This window comes from Ambystoma mexicanum, chromosome 11 (assembly GCF_040938575.1).
Source record: "Ambystoma mexicanum isolate Mex_15411 chromosome 11, UKY_AmexF1_1, whole genome shotgun sequence".
Taxonomy (NCBI): domain Eukaryota; kingdom Metazoa; phylum Chordata; class Amphibia; order Caudata; family Ambystomatidae; genus Ambystoma; species Ambystoma mexicanum.
In genome coordinates, this window is record NC_090934.1 from 1,338,563,614 (window position 1) to 1,338,584,079 (window position 20,466).

General features: G+C 43.7%; 1 protein-coding gene across 1 annotated transcript in view; it reads left to right on the top strand.

Annotated features, from left to right (window-relative positions):
* The window catches only part of UNC13C (unc-13 homolog C), a 1,404,640-nt gene that overhangs the window by 1,099,965 nt on the left and 284,209 nt on the right, over positions 1-20,466 (top strand). Inside the window, exons 21-23 of the mRNA XM_069624856.1 lie at positions 6,355-6,451; positions 6,546-6,689; positions 14,351-14,428. Coding sequence (XP_069480957.1) covers positions 6,355-6,451; positions 6,546-6,689; positions 14,351-14,428 — 319 coding nt within the window. The remainder of the gene's footprint in view (positions 1-6,354; positions 6,452-6,545; positions 6,690-14,350; positions 14,429-20,466) is intronic.

Genomic DNA, 20,466 nt, shown 5'->3' on the forward strand with positions numbered 1-20,466 from the left:
TGCTATCAACAAATGCAATAAATACATTAATTGGAGCAGAGGGGGAAGTGTCCTACCTCCTTCCATGTACAGCTATGCGAGTCCATGTCCCTGAGTGACAGAATGCCTTACTGGTGGACATTGTCTCTCTGTACTGTGGCTGTGTTCGGCGGATGGCTGGCTGAGCCACTTGCACAACAAATGTGTATCCCAGTCTTCCAAACCAATGCTCTAGAAGCCTGGCACAAATGGTAGTCTGAGGCCACAATAAAATGGAAGCCCCCCATCCATTGGAAAAGCAAAATCTTCACCACAACCAGCACCCTCTCTCGCACATAGGCTTGGGGTGCAGACAGGATGCTGACCATATTCTCAGACAGTGTGATAACAGGAAGATGGAGAACTGAAATGAAATAGAGAGAGAGAAAGGGAGAGAGAGAGAGAGAGAGAGAGAGAGAGAGAGAGAGAGAGAGAGGGAGCGATAGAGAGAGAGAGAGAGTGAGAGAGAGCGAGTGTGTGTGTGTGTGTGTGTGTCATCATACACCATCCATGTGGGGACTTTAGCACCACCATATTCACACTCCATCTCTGTGGGGACTTTAATGTCATTTTCATGCACCAACCCTACAGGGACTTTAATCCCACTATCATCATGCAACATAGCATCCCCGTGGAGACATGCATCTCACTGTCACAATATATCATCCCAAAGTAGATAGCAACATCTTTATAATCATACTATTTTTGTGCAGACGATCTGTTCTAGTGGTCATGATGGTGTCTATGGAGCCATGAAACCTAAATCTAAACTAAAGTTTCCACTCTCTGCCACATAGCATACTCCGAGGCCAATCTCAATCAATATGTCTCACTCTTTTTTTTAAAATGTTGTGAAACCCGAAGCACATTGAATGTGGCTACATCCCAAAATTAAGTGTCTATAAATGAACATGCAATATATTTGTAAGAAAATGCAAAATCATTATTGCATTACTGCATTCATCTAGTACACCCTAATATTCATAAAGTTACTTAAATATGGGGAAAGCATTGTTTCATTAATTTGTATTGTTGTAAAACATGCATATTTACATTTGAACATGAAAGCACTGGATTCCAAAACAGAGTATTAATGCAAGTCCCCACAAGTATAGTAACACATGTTCAAGTCCCCACAAAGATGGTCCCCTACACATGATTAAAAAACAATATTTTTGCAAATTTGAAGTTGGATCCTTAAATATGAATTTTTATTTAGATTTCTATAGCGGCTAATGCCCAAGCACTTTACAGCATCATAATCACACACCATCTCTGTGGGGATTTTAGTGTTATCATAATCACTTACCATATCTGTAGTGATCTTATTTTGTATATGCATTTTATTTTGTATTTTATTTAGATTTCTAAAGAGGCTAATGCCCAAGCGCTTAGCATCATACTTACACACTGTCTCTGTGGGGACTTGAGCATAGTCCTAATCACACACCATCTCTATGGGGACCCTATCATCATTATAATCACACACCATCTCTGTGGGGACTTCAGTGTTTTCATAATCACTTACCATATCTGTGGGGACCATATTTTGTATTTGTATTTTTGTATTATATTTAGATTTATATAGCGGCTAATGCCCACGTTCTTAATAGCACCATAATTACACACTGTCTCTGTGGGGACTTGAGTAGAGTCCTAATCACACACCATTGCTATGGGGATCTTACCATCATTGTAATCACACACCATCTCTGTGGGGACCTCAACACGATTGCAAGTAAACACTGTCTCTATGGGGACTTTTTCATGATTATCACACATGATCTCTGTGGAAAATGTAACTTTTCCATAATCAATTATGACCCCTATAGGAAAGTTAACTCCACTATTAGTATACACATTCCAAAAGGAGAAATCAACATAATTTCCATTACATCATTTCTAAAGAGGAGATATGAGTTAGCAGGGAAGATACTGGGCCTCATTACGAGTCTGGCGGTAACCGAGGTGGTAAAACTGCCTGGTTACCGCCACACTCGTATTACCATTCTGCCTCCGTGATTCCCGGAATTACCGGGGCATTACAACCCCGGTTTTCCGGGAATCACGGAGGCGGAATGGTGTAAATCCCCATTCCCATTGAGTCCTATGGGACTCAATGGGAATGGGAATCATGGAAACACCGGCAGCATCTCGTAATGCTGCCGGTGTTTCCTCGTCCGCCAGCAGGCGGGCGGTGTTAAACCCGCCAGGTCAAACCTGGCGGGAACATCACCTCCCATCTGCAGGAGTCGGGATCAGGCGGTCTGGAAACAACGGTGGCGGCAGGTTTTCCGCCACCGTTATTTCCGGACCGCCTGACTTGTAATGAGGCCCGATGTCTGTGAAAGAATTAAATCTGATTTTTAATGTTTTATTCCTTTTTGGCCACAGTGTGTCATCTCCTCTGTCCCAGTTATCTTTTCTGGAACATTTTGAGTGTTTATAATAGTGTTTAATGCCAGACACTAAGGGCCTCATTACAAGTTTGGAGGCAGCCATGCCCTTATTGAGGGCACGGCTGCCTCCCAACTCGGGTCCGGGTCCATGGTCCCTGAATGGGGAAATAACGGGCCATTCCAACCTTGGAGGGCCTTGTATTTCCCCATTCAGGGAACCCGGACCATCCCCATTCCCATTTGAGCCCCCATAGGGATCAATGGGATCAATGGGAATGGGGAGAATGCTAACAACAGGCCTGTTAATGACAGGCCCGTTGTTAGTATGCTGGGCAGCTCGCGGGACCCGCTCTGGACGTCTGGTAAAACCAGACGTCCAGAGCGGGTCCCGCGAGCAGACCTCGTAATAGGCCGGTATAGGGTTAACGGCTCCGGCACCTTTACAGACGCCGTTAACCCCTTACCGCCCACCTCGTAATAAGGCCCTAAGTGCCTTTTTAAGTTTTGCATGCAAATTAAACATCTTGTGGGAAATGCTAAACCATCAAAATCCAACTGTTGTAATAGCTAAAATGCAGGCAGTTACTCGCATGTACAAATAATATTGTATAATGTATATAGAGTAGTATAAAGTTCTAATTTTTCCATTTAGTTATAGTGCAATCCATCCCAAATAAGAATAATAAAGTAAGTCCCCACAAGGATGGTAACACACATTTAGGTCCCCACAATGATGGTACCGTACACGCAAGTAAAAATAAGCATTTTTGCAAATATGAAGTTGGATCCTGTATTATGAATTTTTTCTGAACATAGTTCTGCTAGTAGCCCATTTCTAAAACATTAGGAATGGTTAGTCCCCACAAGGCAGGTATCCACACATAGTCCCCACAAGGTAGGTAAAACGTGTATGTGTGTGTGTGTGTGTAACAGTGCATCTGTGCAAGAGTGAGCATGAGTTTCAGAGTGCATGTCTTTGTATGTGTAGACAGAGAAGGAGCCAGTGGGATTTTATTGAGCATAAACATTTGTTGAACGTGCATTGATGGCATACAATGTGTGCTCATTCCTTTGGCCTCAGGCATCATGAAAGTGTTTTACAAAGGCAATGCTGCCATATACTGTAATGCAATCTAAGTAATCTTGCATAGCACCCTTCTGCCATTATTAGTGGCCTCTCTGTACGTTACTGTAAGAAAGAAGGCAGGCCATTCATGTGGGAATGGCAGATGCAAAACCTGTAATGTTGATGAGTGCAGGTCGGAAGTACCTTGTGCCAATCTGCTTTCTTTGGGTTTGGAGTGAAACTGGGTTTCTGTTATCCATAAGGAAGAGCCCAAGATCTGATAAACTACATATTATGGTCCTATGTGACGTGAAAGTCTTTTACAGTAACAAAGATGTAAATACAGCGGGAAGCAAAACCATTAAAATTTGCTTTATGGTGGAAATGTCCACAAATATATCCTTTTCCCCAATGTAGTCTTGGTGCACCAACTCATTTGCCATTGCCAACTGGGTCCCTGTTTCACTGCACCTCTCACATCTGCACATCCTGGTGACACTTTCAATGTGCTTGGAGGTGGTTACGTGAATCAATTTAGTGCAAGGTGGATGGTGGGTCTTTATTTCCTCTCCTTCATCTCTTCTGAGCAATTGGAAATGCAGACCCTTCTCCTATACCTTTCTCAGACCTGCCGCCCAATCTCCTCTGCGCTAATGACCTTTCAAGGAGTCGGAAGTGGCTGAGGTAAAACTATTAACTGCACGGAGGGAGGATCTGACCTTATCCTACTAATATGGAAGGAAGGAAGCGGGGTGGGTTGCCTCTGCCGATGCTATCCCAGCTCAGTGACAGTCCTGAGAACGATGAATGGCCAAACTGTCAGTAAGGCCAGAGGGCAACGTGGAACAGGAGAGTTACGTACCCCTCCACCACATGCTGCCTCCTTTCCCCTTACACAATTACACACATTTCATTGCATAGTTTGAAATGAGGCATCGTATTAAAATGGCACCCGTTGTTGCTGATGAGGAAAGGGATACAATGAAATTCGAGTTAGAATTGAAGTGATACCAAATGTGTCCCTAATTTCCCATCTGTTCACATGAAACACAGCATTTGGCCTTTTGTCACTAAGTCTTTTTTCAGAATAAATTCTCAATTTGGTCTTTCAACCAATATTTTTTTAACAATATATGGCATTCTGGGCTTTATTACATACATAAAGCACAGACAATTTATTTTCCAGGTTTCTCTCATCTAACAAATTAACTGGTGCCTTAATATTCTGTGTACTGCATTTCATTGTGTATTTAATCCTGATAGCAGGGGGTGTGTGGTGGGGGTGGGGGACGACGGTGTGCAATCCATCCTTGTAACTGGCATGCCAATGCTGCTATTCCATACTGAACTCTGTTATTTTCAGGTAGGATGGTCCAACGTTGGCTTGTGGTGTTAGGAGCGATAGTCCACTCCTGGCTCTATGTGTGTACTGGGAAATCACAGTTCCACATTGCTTGGTTGGCAATGTCATCCTAGGGAGTGTACTGTTTCATTTTCCCCCCGGGGTGGCATGGAGGAGTCCCTGATGGTCCATAACATTCTCCTTATGCCCAGCTAAAAAGTATTCCCTGAAGGAGTACAATTCTTAGACTACACTTGGTGTGGTCAAGAACATGGTCTCCTTGAGGGAAGAGTGTTTTTTCAGTTGTGCATTCTGGAATGAGGCATGCACTAGCGGCACCATGCATGCCAACTCACTTTTTGCAGAATGAGGCATGCGCTAGCGCCACCATGCATACCGTTGCACTAGCATCACCATCTCACTTTTTTCTGGCATGAAGCATGCGCTAGCATCACCATGCATGCCATCTCACCTTTTGTGGACTAAAGCATGCACTAGAGTCACCATGCATGCCATCTCACTTTTTCTGAAATGAAGCATGGAATAGCACTACCATGCATGCCATCTCACTTTTTCTGGAATGAAGCATGGAATTGCACTACCATGCATGCCATCTCACTTTTTTCTGGAATGAGACATGCACTAGCATGACCATGCATGCCATCTCACTTTTTCTGAAATGAGTCATGCACTAGCGTCACCATGCACACCATTTGACTTTTTCTGGAATGAGACATGCAATAGCATCACCATGCATGCCATCTTACATTTTCTGGAAAGAGGCACGCACTAGCGTCACCATGCATGCGCCACACACTTTTTGTGGAATCAGGCATGCACTAGCATCACCACGCATGCCATCTCACTCGGGTAACCAAACCTTTGGCTCTGTGACTAAAGAAAATGATGAATTGTCCAGCCTTAGTCTTTTGCAACAGGAATGACCCATCCAAATGGCGGAATGCCTCCTCGTGAATTCCTCATAACTGTGTACACCCGTGCTTTTAGTGTTACAGGAAGGAGTAGATACCCCATCAGAAATAACAATGTGCGCGCACAGCACGAGCACATGCGGTGTAATATGCTGGGTGTGCACCAAACACAGACCTCATGACATCAGCTATTGCCATCATTTCTACTTTAGATCCTGTTTCAGTTTCTGCAGCCAATCTGGTAATCGTCAGCATAAGCAGTGAGTGAATTCCATGAACCATCTATTAGGAGTTGGACACGAATATTGGTTTAGGGGGACCCAGAAAGTCAACTGTTGCACTTGCAGTATTTGGACTGAAATTGGCTAGAAACGTGTTGTGAAAGCTGATGCAACTTCTAAAGCAGCCTATCCCATAGATAGCATAGACACATTGTAGGGTCAGATTGGGGCTTTAAAGAACTCTAATGCGCAGGCTCCCCAATTTCCTACAAATGCAGAACTTTCGACTCCGTTTCAACTAGAGCACGTGCGCCTGGGTCCAGATTAATACAGCCAGTGGCATAGACACATGATATGTTGTTGGTTCTTTCAACAGGTGGTTTGAGCCCTTTGTCATTCAGTGGTTGGACGAAAATGAAGACGTTTCGATGGAGTTCCTGCATGGAGCGCTTGGGAGAGATAAGAAAGACGGAGTAAGCCATGTCTTCTCAGCTTTTTAATGCACGCGAGTTCATGCAAACGCGCTGCTCCTAACCATCTTTCTGTGTTCTCCTATCTTCAATCTAGTTCCAGCCAACCTCCGAGCATGCCCTGTTCTCCTGCTCTGTGGTTGATGTCTTCACTCAACTCAACCAGAGCTTTGAAATCATAAAGAAACTCGAGTGCCCCAACCCGGAAGCGCTCTCTCATTTGATGAGAAGGTTTTCTAAGGTGCGTCATTGGGGACATTTCTGCAGTATTCTATTGGTTTGTTTTTATTGGTGTTTTACTGTTATGATGCATTAACACATAAGCTTATACAATAACAAATTTACATAAAAAATGTACAAATTATCGTCATGTACACCAATACACATTTACAAATGTAAAATGCACGAGTGATAGACTGGTATTCACCTAAATATTACATTTGGGAGTACATCATATTTTTTTATCTATCTTGGAAATGCAAATATTTAAGCAGTAAACCCTGACGTGTGGAGGACTGGGGGGCTTTGCTGTTCAGATAATGGCCTGAGGCCCGAGTTACAGGTCTGAGCGAAGCGAGGCATTGACATGAGTCACAGCGCCATTACTGGACATTAATGCCCCCACATGGAGGGGTTTATAGCTATTAGCACCCTGGCATGCATTCCAGAGTGTTAATAGTGGGTTTTTTAAAGTTAAGAAATGGTATTGTTCCAGTTTCTCAAACTTAAAAAAATAAGTACAGACCAGAATGGACACCATGGACATGGGGAGAAAGTTAATACATGCGGTTCCATCTCCCTTTCCATGGCATCCATTGCTACAGTGGTGAAACAGCGAGGGACAAGGCAGCCGAGGGTACATGGGGCCAGGATTGGGGTCGGCTGGGAAATAGGTGGAGAGGGGGAAAAGCTTGGGTCCTGAGGGGAAGAGGGAGTGGTAACTGAGGGCTTATCTGCCTGGCAGGGAAGATGGCGGACTCCTGCTTATGTGGAGACTTAGAATGCAGGCAATACCTTGAAGTATATCCCACCTTACGAGCTTCCTGATTGGTTGGGAGGCACCTGACCACCCACACTTGACGGGTGCTAATTTGCAGTAGAAATGCACATGGTTTGGTATGTAATGTTCCATCGCCAATCTCTAAGCCATTTGATTCAATCCCACAGCCCTCCAGTGTAGACATTTCCCTATCAGTAGGAAATCAGGAGCCCTTCGGGGGTGGAGGGGGTAGGGGGGCAATGATGCCTTGCCTTTGATTGCAGAATATTTTCCAAATGCATGGTAGCTACATATGGTGAAGTGGTTTCATCAGAATTAAGCTTAAATGTCCTGCCTACCCTTTTTCCTCTTACTGCTTCAGGGCCTCATTCTGAGTTGGGCGGTAAGAGTTAACGGTCACCGGTAATGATGCCGGTGCTGTTAAACCCTTACCGCCCAATTCTGAGGTCCCTTTGTGGGTCTCGGTAAGGGACCAAGGCGCTAATAACGGGCCCGCTATTTGCAGGCCCGTAATTAGCACCTTCCCCATTCCCATTGAGCCTTATGGGGGCTCAATTGGAATGGGGAATGGTCTACAGAATGGGGATTTACCGGGTCCTCCAAGGTCGGAATGACCCGGTAAGTCTCCATTCTGTCAGACCGGACCTGGACCCGGGTTTGAACGCAGCCAGCTACCTCCAAATTCGTAATGACCCCCTAAGTCTTTTATTTTGTGAAGTTACTTTAATGATGTAAAAAAGTAATATTGTGCAACATAATGCTTTGTATTATGCATTTATTATTAATAGTACAAACTTGCTTCATTTAAATATCTAATTGCGAGTTATCAGAAGGGATATTCACCACAAGGGGAACATAGAGTGTACTGTGAATGCATGATAGAAATAGCTCGTAATTTCATAATGCAATACTTTCTATGTACACCATGCAGTAAATGGCAGCATGTGATATCTTGAGAAAGTGAAACAGTTTGTACATTCTTTTGTGTCACGCTGTCTCAATTATGCATTCATTTTGCACCTTGAGTGAAATGTTGAGTTACTGGGATTTAGATCACTTACTGTTGCCATTTACTTGTCTCCAGGCGCTCCGGCCGATCAGAAAGAGAGGGTGGATGAGTTAGGCTAGTGGGGCAAAATGCAAGATAGCTTTCCCACTGTGTTAATGTGTGCAGAGCGGGGTTCTTCATGCTGGTCTGTTCCTTGGTGTTCTGTGTGGAGCACTTAGTATTTGGTCAAGGAGGAGCCACGTTTTCACGTAGTGGTATGATGCATGAGCCACAGCTGTGGTATGCAAGTTGTTTGTAGAGGTGTAGAGTTATGTTTGATTATAATGATAATGATGTGTTATTCAAATAGCTCTTACGCCTAAGGACCTTATCTCATATGCCGAGCTGCTGTATATAGGGTTTGTTTAGAGTTGAAAGTGACTTTGATTAGAGGGCAGCAAAATTCATTAGCTTTGTCATCTAGAAAGGAAGGGTTGACTACTTGGCGGAATAGTCACCTTCCAAGAATCTCAGATCATTGCAATGTGCCAAATTTCTGGCCGTTCACTTAACTAGTCTCTAGGGAAGCATCTTGTTTGCCGAAATGGAAGTCCATCCAGCCAGATGCAAGTGTATATTAAAGGGAGGCTACTAAACACAGGTGCTCTGATCATCCATTCTTAACTTTCACAGTGTGAGCCTTTGGCATATTGTCTTCTCCATCTGTAAGGCTTTGATTAAGTCCCTGCTAATTTCAAGAAGAGAGAGACAGAGAGATCCTTATAATCCCATTTTCCTACATGTGTCTCTTTGGGCCAGGGGGGTGGACATGCCATCCCCCTTTCAAAACTCAAGACTGAAGGCAGACATGGGTCTTTCTAGCTCCTGTGTAATCTGCCTAAATCCCATACAGCAACACTCCCCGCAAAGATGCAAGCGCTCATGAGCAGTATAGTGTGTCATTGCTATTCAGTACTAGACAGTAGTGCTAAAAGTGTGGCACAACTTTGCACATAAACAGGAGGCATGTCGAAATAGGTTTTACGATACAACATTCACAATAGGTTTTCTGCTGTTATATAAAACTCTGATTGGCTTTTGACAGAGTCAACTGCATTAGTTCCCGTAATCGGGCTACCCCCAGCAGTATATGCAAGAATACAATATTTCCAGGAGGGTTCCCAAAATTCTGATAGAAGGTGGCCATAGGGATGTGTCCTTTCTGCATTATTAGATGGAACCGTATGACCCCCACTACTACTAGCCAATGAAGTGGTCATGTGAGATCACACACCCCTGAGATAGCACAAATGAGTGAACCAATTGTTGGCAACCAGTGAAGTAATTACCTTTCTCATAATTTCGCTTAAGCCTAAAATCATGAGATTGCCCACAAAATGCAAAGTGTTCTTATGGCCTTCAGGAGGAATTTGCCGAATGTGATGAAAATATTCCCATACTTGGAACCGTTTTTAACCCCAAAAGTGATTGAAAGGTATATACCCCGGCCTCTTAACTTTGGCAAGTTACATGGGAGATGCACTTTGAGGGCACTTGTGTTGCCACAGAGGGATACGATGTTTTCAACATTAACATATAGGACATCACTACGGTTTCAGCGGCCATTAGAGTATTCCTTACAATAGAATGTACGGTGGCTCAGAGCCGATGGTCTCTTTCTTGATAACCAGCTTGCAACAATATGTTTGGAACTCTGTCTTCAGAGCAGCATCCTACATGGTGCATAGCTTTATGTATTGTTGGGCCTAGGGACCTAATTGAAAGAAGAATATTTTCATATTGAAGGCTGGCATGTAACTTTATGCCCGGATTGGCAACTGAAGTAATAATCCATATATTTAGAAGGCTGATTCTAGGCCTGTGAGTTGAACTATTCCAATCATGTGATCTGCTCTTTTCGGAGTCTGCCAATTGCCCCTTTGTGTATCGGTGAACTGGCTTGCTTTTAACCCTGCCAGTCACTGTGCTCAGACCCTGTGACATGGTCAGGAATCTGATGCTGTCAAGAGAACATAGGAACCCCTCTCAACCTGGGGTGGAAGACCTACCAGGGTCTTTTCTAGAGCCAGTCCTGCCCCAGAGGCAGGTGTGGGAGTTGGGAGGGCCCAGTCTGTCCGACTATGTGAATCAAGTTCCAGTGCTGCTCAGTCTCTTTATGATTGTACAAAAAAGGTAGCAGACGCCCCTCTCTCGAAAGAACATGGCATGATAAACCTGTTCAGTGGTTATTAACCACTTTGAGAGTTCACAGCCATCTGCTTTTTGCTCACTGTACCTTTCACAGATGGGAAATACCCATTTGCATATCAGTCTTTGGCCCACCCACATGGGCAGTCCAGCACCGAAATGCTATGGCAATTCTCTTCTGAACAACAGTACCAACAGCAACCCCATACACGTGTTTCAGCATTGTAGGGCTTCATCAGTGAGGTGAAGCTGTGCCTCTCTGAGCACAGTGAGCAGGGAGTCCACGTCTGGTTGCCCCAAGGGAACTTAGGGTGACCAACCCCAAGTTCCTTCCAAAAATACAGAAAAGGTAGCAGGCACCCCTCTCTTGAAAGAACACGGCATGATAACCTGTTCAGTGGTTATTAACCACTTTGAGAGTTCGCAGCCATCTGCCTTTTGCTCACTGTACCCTTCACAGATGGGAAATAACCATTTGCATATCAGTCTTTGTCCCGCCCACACGGGCAGTCCAGCACCAAAATGCTATGCCAATTCTCTTCTGAACAAGAGTACCAACAGCAACCTCATACACGTGTTTCAGCCTTTTTGAGCCTCATCAGTGAGGTGAAGCTGTGCCTCTCTGAGCACAGTGAGCAGGGAGTCCACGTCTGGTTGCCCCCAGGAAATTTAGGGTGACCAACCCCAAATTCCTTCTAAAAATACAAAAAAGGTAGCAGGTGCCCCTCTCTCGAATCTATGATTGTACCCAGACGTCTTGGCGGTGGACAGAGCAAACAACCCAATAGGGAGACAGTTAGTGAGGAACTGCCAAACCACTGCGCTACCCTCACATCCAGCCAGCAATCCATGCACACTCCAGGAGTCGGACTGCAACACCAGTGTTACCTGCAGCAGTACCACAGAATGGTCCACTTGTGAAACTTGCATTGTAGGTGCTCCAGCTAGGACAGACTGCAGCCAAGTGTTTACTTCAAGCAGGACTGTGGCACTGTCTGTGTACCAAAGCTGTAATTTCAACACTAAATTTAAACATGAGACAAACTCTTGAATTGAGTATACTATGAGCGGACCGCCATTCCCATACGCCGGTTGACCCGCATACTTAAAGAGGATGGGAGGATACTTGGATATTGTATGTACTTGTATAATCTAACCCTTATGGAAAGAGATGCCAGCGGTTCACCCAGGGAACCAGCTGAGGGAGGAAACCAATATAGAAGGAGGGAGGAGGATAAAAAGGCGCACATAAAACAGGAAGGTGGGTTGTTCGGGTGAGGTCATGGGAGCAGGAGGTGGCCAAAGAGACCAGGTGGATGAAGGACAGTGTAGTGGAGAGTGGAGGAGAATTTTTAAGAGCATGTTCAGGGTGAGGTATTGGTTGCTAAGAGAAAATGGTACTTGGGTAGGAGAGTGTGTGCAAAGTGAGTGAATTAGGTTAAAGGAGATGGTAGGGGAGTGTGATTTAGAGTGATTGGGAATTGTGACCAAGAGAGCGCAAAGAAGGTGATTGTGGAGAAAATGTAGGTGGGGTGTAGTGGGAGGAAAGTGTAGTGTAGTGATAGTAGAGTGGGAGGTAGCAGTGAATAAAGTTATAAGAGTGTAGTATAGAGTAAGGGGATTAGAGTGTAATGAGAGTAGTGGGAGGAGAGAGTAGGAAAGAGTAGTAGCATGGGGAGAACAGTGGTGTTGAGAGGGTAGAGTAGTGGTAGAGAGAGGAGAGTAGGAGTAGAGAGAGAACATTGGAGGGACATAAGGGAGTGCAAGCAAGGGAGAGATGAAGGAAATGGAAGGAAGAGAAGCGAGTAGAAGAAAGGGAGAGGATGCATAGAACAGTAGGGTGAGGAGTTCAAGGGTGTGAAAGGAAAGGACTAAGTGGGACCTGAGTGTCCGAAAGGCCCATATTCTTGTACTATTGTGTTGTTGGGATTCTGCCAGATGATTTCCTTAGGGAGAGAGGAAAAGATTGTTAGACAATCACAACCAGCCAGTCAGTTGGTAGACAGTATGGATTACCAACCTGTAGTAACCATCCTGGCATTGAAGGACACGTGGGCTAGGGAAGCACCTGCCTGGGGTAGACGAGAGAGATGGACTTTACTGATCCCTTTAACAATCATCTCAATAAAGACTCGTGAACTGTCTTTCAGAGGTGGTGTGTTCTCGAGGCCATCTGTGACACCCTTTCCTCTGACTTGAGCTTCTGAGCTGCCTCCTCCTGAACCCCTGACTGTCTGTAATGCCCTTGCTTTAAACTTGTCAACTACCCCCACTCTGAGACTATGAGTGGCCCCGCCCAGATCACGTATGCTGTTTTGTTGCACGCCTGAGAGTCCTGCAGATCCTGTGAGGGACCCGGTTCAGTGTCAGTGAGTGACTGCCGCGTTCACCGTCTGTGCGCTGCCCCTTTTCCTTGCCAAGGAGCTCCCCTCTTTTAGCCTGCGAGCAGTGTGTTCCTGAGCCTTCTTGCTGCCCCCTACAGAAACTTCTCTTAGACATGATTCCGGTCACCATCTCCCATGTGGCAGTTTTCGCATTCCTAATCTTTACTATCGTGAGGAAACAAAATTAAATATTGTGGTTGTTTTCACCTAACTGCAAATTTTGTTTGTTATTCTGTAACTTTTTCATCGATGATCTTTGCTAGATCCTTGTCACCCCTCCATGTAGTGTGCCTATCTTCACCATTGCTAAGGTCTCTGTTTGTAAAACCCCCGATTTTGCTGAAAGCAGCACAGATGTATGCTTTTCTTCATTTATCACAAGCTTGCACAATTTATTACCCCTTTAGGTAGACACTGTAGAAAACCATTATCGAAAAAGAGTAAGAACCACACATGGAAATGCAGTTGAAGCACAGTTTGCACGAGTAATTGAACTGAGAACTATGCACACGCCTACACACATGCCTTAAGATGTAAAGTAGTTCTAAGAATGTTGGGTAGGTACCTTTGAGGGGGGGAAGGGGGGGATGTCCAGTCAGCAAGCACACTCTACAATGTCTGTACGGTAATAACTTGTGCAGTCAACAATATACAGCCAACTTACAGCATGATTTTTCTTGTTTAATAGACCTGGGGGTCATTACGAGGTTGGAGGTAAAGGGTTAACGGCGCCGGTAAAGGTGCCGGTGCCGTTAACCCCTTAACGCCACATTACGAGGTCCTTTAGCGGATCCCACTAAGGGCAGCTGATTTTACCAGGCGCCCTTAGTGGGAGCCGCAAAAGGACCAGCATGCTAACAACGGGCCCGTAATTAACGGGCCCGTTGTTAGCATGGTCCCCATTCCCATTGAACCCTATGGGGGCTCGAATGGGAATGGGGATGGGTTCCCTGAATAGGGAAATACCGGGTCCTCCAAGGTTGGAATGGCCCGGTAATTCCACATTCAGTGAACCTGGACCCGGTATGCGGTAAGGGGGTAGCCATGGCGCTAATAGCCATGGCGCTAAAAGCGCCATGGCTACCTCCAACCTCGTAATGTCCCCCACTGTCCAAAAATGCTGGCACACCTGATGTGTGGGCCTAGTTCAAGTATTCATTCTGCCTCAGGCAGCTTCAGCTTGAAGAGTTACCAAAGGGTTGTTTTACACAACATAGGCACCAATGTAGTTTTCTTGAAAGAAAACATCTTATTTATTTATAATGTGGCAGAACCAATGATTGTCTCTTATAGCTTTACTGAATTAATATTTTTCCACCTAGACTATCAACAAGGTGCTCATCCAGTACGCCGCGATCATCTCCAAAGATTTCAGCTCCTACTGTGGGAAAGAAAATGTGGTAAGTAGGCGGCACACGCCGAGTACCAGCTTTCCCTTCTGAGCTTATTGCACTGATCCTGAAAATGCAATGTTGCTATCAATGGTATTAGTTAAGCATTCACTGGGCTCCGGTGCTTGCGATTCATTCAGGGTCCATGTTTCTCATTAATTAAAGAACAGGCAACTTGGTACTTCTCAGCATAGTACTTAGTCCTTTTTTTATTACAAGAAAGTTGCAAGAAAAGGACAATGAGAATATAATGTGTGTAATTATAAAAGTGCTGACGTACATAAAGAATTTGCCTTAATTACAACATGGTATGCTCAAGCTGGCATTCCACAATTTCCCATTGATCATATGGGAATGCATATGGTAAACCTATACAAGAAAAATGCACATGTGCTAGCAAACTCTTCTTATCTCTAGCCTAAGAATGACTGATAGCACGGGGCAAGAATGTTACTGTGTCCATGCGACCACAAATGTATCTGTTATTTCTTGTTGTGTGGTGTCGCCCAGCCCTTTGACAGCGACTGCTGTGTTTCCCATTTGACATGAGAATTTGAGTCAATAAATGATTTATTGTGGGGCACCAGGCCATATAATCTTATAATAAAATCATATGCTGATTTCACTAAAACTGGAAAAAGCACAAGAGTCTATACTATCATCATTATGGTATTTATTGAGCGTAGACCTAGCTTTGAGAAGAAACAGAGTGCCGTACAGAGGTATACAACAGTACAGATGCATAACGGCACGCTTTTCAGAGGTAACAACAGAACAGATATACAGGGGCGGTGATATGCAGAGGGGCACAGAAGAGGGGTACAGCTGTACAGGTTGGCAGGGAGGAGAGGGGCGAATGGCTTGCTGCGAGTCAGGTGGTGCGATGATGGCCTAGGTGTTGAGGAGGATATACTCCGTCAAGAGAGAGATAGGTCTTGAGTTCTTTTATGGATTGTATGAGTGTGGGTTGAGTCTGATGCTGATGGGGAGAAGGTTCCTTAGAATTGGGGCGTAGGCAGAGATGGCTTGTTTTCTGGTCCATTCCTTTTTACATCAGCGGATTTCAAGTATGCACGTGTCCTGGCTTCAAGTGGTGCGCTGTCCGCCAGAGATGCTGGATATCGCTGTGAGGTAGCTTGGTGACTTGAGGGCGACTGCTTTTTAGATGATACAGCAGGACTTGAAGGTGATTTGTGCATGCAGCGGGAGCAAGTGAAGGTCGATGAGGGCTGGGGTTATTTGGTCGTATCTGTGTACACCCTTGATGAGGCTATATATCATCTCAATCCATTAGAACACGTTCAGTGCCATTTTTTAAATATGATTTAACAGTCAAATTAGTCAATTGGTATTAACAGAGCCTTCTTCCAACGAGCCCAAGCAATGCACAAATGTTTAGAAACTGCAAAGTCCACATGTTTTGGCCTCCGTGGAGAAAACCTCGGTAGCATCCTTCAACTTCTTAATCCAATGAGCTGAGGCACTGGAACAGCATTAGCCTTTTTAGTCTCAGAAAGTGAGCAATGTGCTGCCCAACTGGACGTGAAAGCAGCAACTGGGATGGCACCCAAACAATCTTTAAACAGAGCCATTCTCATCAAGGTACTCTTTAGGCCCCATGGAATACTTGTTCTCAAAATAGGTGTGTTTCAATCTACTCCCCAAGCAATTGTCAACGGTGCTCTTATAAATCTAGACCAAATAGGACTCTAATTCCTGATTGCTTAGCCATATTTTGGGAGATGAATCATCTTTGACATCCATTTTATTTACTTCACCCAGGCCAAAGATGAGACTCTGGCCATAGCCAAGAAGCCATGCAGGGTGTTCCCATAATTACTGTATACGGCAAACTCAACATTCGGTCCAAGTCAAGAAGCAGCCTAATCTGTGTTTCATATGCTATGCTTATTTTCCTAAGCTTGACATTAAGCAAGATCCTAGGGAGGTTAGAGGGGAGAGATCTTTAGCAATGTATTCTCAGTACTTGCTAGCTGCTCTGCATTTACCTGACCCCACAACTCTTAGCCATGCAAGCCTGTTGATGGTTTGAGTTGTGTACGTATATATGTTCAGGTTTATTGCCCATCCACCGAAGTTCAGGGTAGACTACTGTGGCTTAAAATTAAATAACTTTTTTTTCAAGCTTGACTCTCCAGGTGCCATTGCTGTCAATACTCCCACTCAAATAGCCAAACACAAAAACATTCTCAATCTATTAGAAGGTTCGTTTTTGGGGCACCTCTCTAGTGACAGGGTAATACTGTAGGTTTGTTTGTGTTCAAAAACACAAGAGGGAGCCTGATATCTAAGTAAACAGGGTTTGCCCTAAGAGTCAAGTATTAACAAAAATAAGGGGCAAACACATGTGCACATCAGTGCTATGCAATGTGTTTCACTCATCCAGTAGTAGTGGAGGGAAAGGATTTAGAGTACACACACTAAAAGAGATACAAGGATAGTATGATTTTCTAACAAATACTGCCTGCTGATTCTAGATTTCGCTGGCGTGCCGCTTATCTAAAAGTAGATAGAATATGAAAATAAGAACGATGTGCTATCTTCTATGTACTTTGAAAGTCACCGTCTTATACATTCTTACAAAATTCCCCTCTTCAACCACTCATTTTCATTCATGCTTAAAAAGAGAACTATAGCATAGTTCAGTTGTCTATTGCAGGTACAAACTAATTTAATAACCTTAAGACGTACTGAACATTTCCCTAGAATCTCTAAATTCTAAAATAATATTCACTGTAACAATAGCTTCGTTTTGCTATAATTAAGACACTGGCTCTGGGCTCTATTCTCAGTCCCTTGTGAATTGTTGTGGTCTGTAAGGTGATCCCAGTGAGAACTGTTTGGATGACAATACTAGCACCCCTATTACAGTCTCTGCTGTCAACCGGTTTCAGTGGTGTTTGTTTGTTAGAAGCACTTTCTTCAGGACAGTCTTCAATAAAAAGCAGTGATATACTCACTGGTGTCCGGAGAAATGGGCAAGTGTTGCATTTCTTACCACACCATCCTCAATTGCTATGCGTGAAAATCTCAAGTCGGAACCCTGCAAAAGAAAGGGTGCTGGGTCACGACTTAGTTTCAAAACAAAGTAAATTAGATACGTTAATGTGCATTTGTTTGCATGTCCTATTTACACAATCTATTTGCGCCATCCACTTACTACCAATCTTCTTAGTTACACAGATAATGCAGCTTCACCTTATACTCCATAGTGATACATAAGTATAGTGTTTCAGAGTGAGTGCTTGTTATTCTCTATGGTTAGTGAAAGTCACTGACATGGGTGACATCTGTTTGTTAAGCCACTAAGTTAGTTGGAACTTCAAGGTCCAACACGACTTAAGCGCTGAGCCGTAAGTTGGTCTCTACTCCATTCGGTCTTTCTAAAAAACAGAAAAAGTAAAGGAAAAACGAGGAGTGAGAGCATATTTAGCAGCCTGTCCATCCCAAAGTATCTTTAAAGTGCAGTCAATTATGACCTCCTGCTTTACTTTTCAGTGAGTGAATTCTCAACTCAATTTTGGAGGGTTTAGCCCACTCCTTACCCACTCACATGCATTCTTACTTCGTGATAAGTCTCCTGGTTTAATCAGCGGTCAGCATAAACACATAAAGTGGACCGGCGTTGTGAGCAGAGAAAGCGGCTCTTCTTTTGTCTTAAGCCATTGGCTAGTCATGTGACTGCCTCGGCGTGGGTAGAAAACATCTGTTGCGTCTCACGTCGGAACGCATGTTATAGTCAGGCATTAACAGATGCCTGTAAGCATTTTGGAAGGTGTTAGCATATTGTTACCAAATTCTTGCAATACTTCTTAAATCAAGTGATAAACCCACACAATGTCTACACCATGCCCCTATGGTAAGGCTGAGTATTGTTTAAAATGTGCTGTGATTAGAAAATTGACACTGATAATAGCTGCCTCTAATTCTAGAGCCCATATTAAGGTAATTTGCAGATCGCAACGTGCCAGAGAGCACCACCATATATATGGCCAGCGAGCACCGCCACATACATGGTGCCTGCCGAGGAATGATGTATAAAATTATGATAAATACTCAAAGGCCATGTTTCTTAATTGATGACACTACCAATTGGTACTATGTCATCTTTCTCCCCTCAATCACATACATACTATGTGGTAAATAGTAGGCTCGATGTTAAAGCTCTAATTATTGGAGCAAGGCTAGTGTTTGCCAGGGATTGTATCATTAAGACCCACATGATCGGTGTGGAGGTGAAGTTTCCAATTTGGCTCTCTTTTAGTAGAAAGGACTGGATGTCCCCTCCCATCCTGGGACACAAAAAACTTTTCAATTATTGTCCATTGTATATCGGTAGCTGCATGTTGCTGTTGTTGAAAATGTGCCACCATGGGTGCATGTTCCCGTCTGAGTCTAATAAATGACGTATGTTCTTGAATATTCTTTTTAATGGGCCTGCTTGTCATTCCGATACATCTCAATTGACGGGGGTTCTTGATTAGATATATCACATTCATAGTGTTACAATTCGTAAAGAATTTCTGTTTCCATGGCATTTTGAGGCCAAAGCCTAGAGTTTTAGAGCGTGTTGTCAATGACCATATATTACATTGTCCACACAGTGAATGTTCCGAGGGTGGTTCCAAATCCCACAGTATACCCTGGTGCACAATCAGATCTGTTGGTTGGTACAATTGTACTAGTGTATCACGTAAATATTTTCTCTTTTTGATCTCAAATCTTGGTGTGGGTAAATTGAAAGACCCCACATTGAGTATTGGCCATAGTTTGAAAATGTACCTTTTGACTCTGTTGATCTCATCTGAGTACTAAGTACTGCTGTAATTAGCTGTTGTCCCTCTGTTTTCTTATGTTGTTGTAACTTGATATCTTTGGGAATGTTCCTGCCTCATTCCCTAGCATGTTTGAACATTTTGACAGGGTAGTCATCCTTTCTCTTAGGTGATTAATCAGAATAATGGCCTGTGTGTCATATTCCTGGAGAGTCAAGCAATTCCTCCTGTATCGCAGGAATTGGCCAAGACTCTGTTGATCTCATCTGAGTACTAAATACTGCTGTAATTAGCTGTTGTCCCTCTGTTTTCTTATGTTGTTGTAACTTGATATCTTTGGGAATGTTCCTGCCTCATTCCCTAGCATGTTTGAACATTTTGACAGGGTAGTCCCCTTTCTCTTAGGTGATTAATCAGAATAATGGCCTGTGTGTCATATTCCTGGAGAGTCAAGCAATTCCTCCTGTATCGCAGGAATTGGCCAAACAGTAAATTATCTCAAAAGCTTTTCGGATGGAAACTTCAGTATTCAAATAGGGAATTCCGGTCATTTGGTATCCTGAAAATGGTAGTCATGATACCCCCATTATATGTTCAGATCTCAACATTGAGAAGGTGAATGACCTCATTACTTAAGGTATAAGAACATTTTAAATACCTATTGCGAGAGTTGAGCCATGCACCAAAATCGATAAAGGATGTATCATCTCCTGTAAATACAACCAGTATGTTGTCTATGTATCCCGTCCATAAGGTGATATGGTTTCCAAAAGGGTTTTTATCTTTGTTGATGTGTTTGTTCTCAAAAGCTGCAGCATATATGTTGGCCAGTGAGGGTGCAAAGGTTTCCCCGTCACGGTTCCATAACATTGTTGATAAAAACATTCTTTTTACATCAAAAAGTTTCTGGTTCATGAAATTTCTGAAAGTTGTAGGATAAACATTCTTGGGATTTCCAGTGGTGGTGTTAAATCTTGGAGTACCTTGTCAATTATCATAAATGTCTCCATCTGAGGGATGTTTGTGTACAGTGACTCAATGTCCAACGTAATAAGGAACTGGGTTTGGAGGTTGAATTGTAATTCTTTAACCACATTGAGAATGCCTGTGGTGTCTTTTAAATAAGAATGCATCTTAGGGACTTCAGTTTTAAGAAAGACATCTACATTGAGGTAGCGGCTCTAAAATGGAATTAATGCCGGCCACTATGGGGCAACCTGGTGGTGGGGATATTTTTTTATGAACTATAGG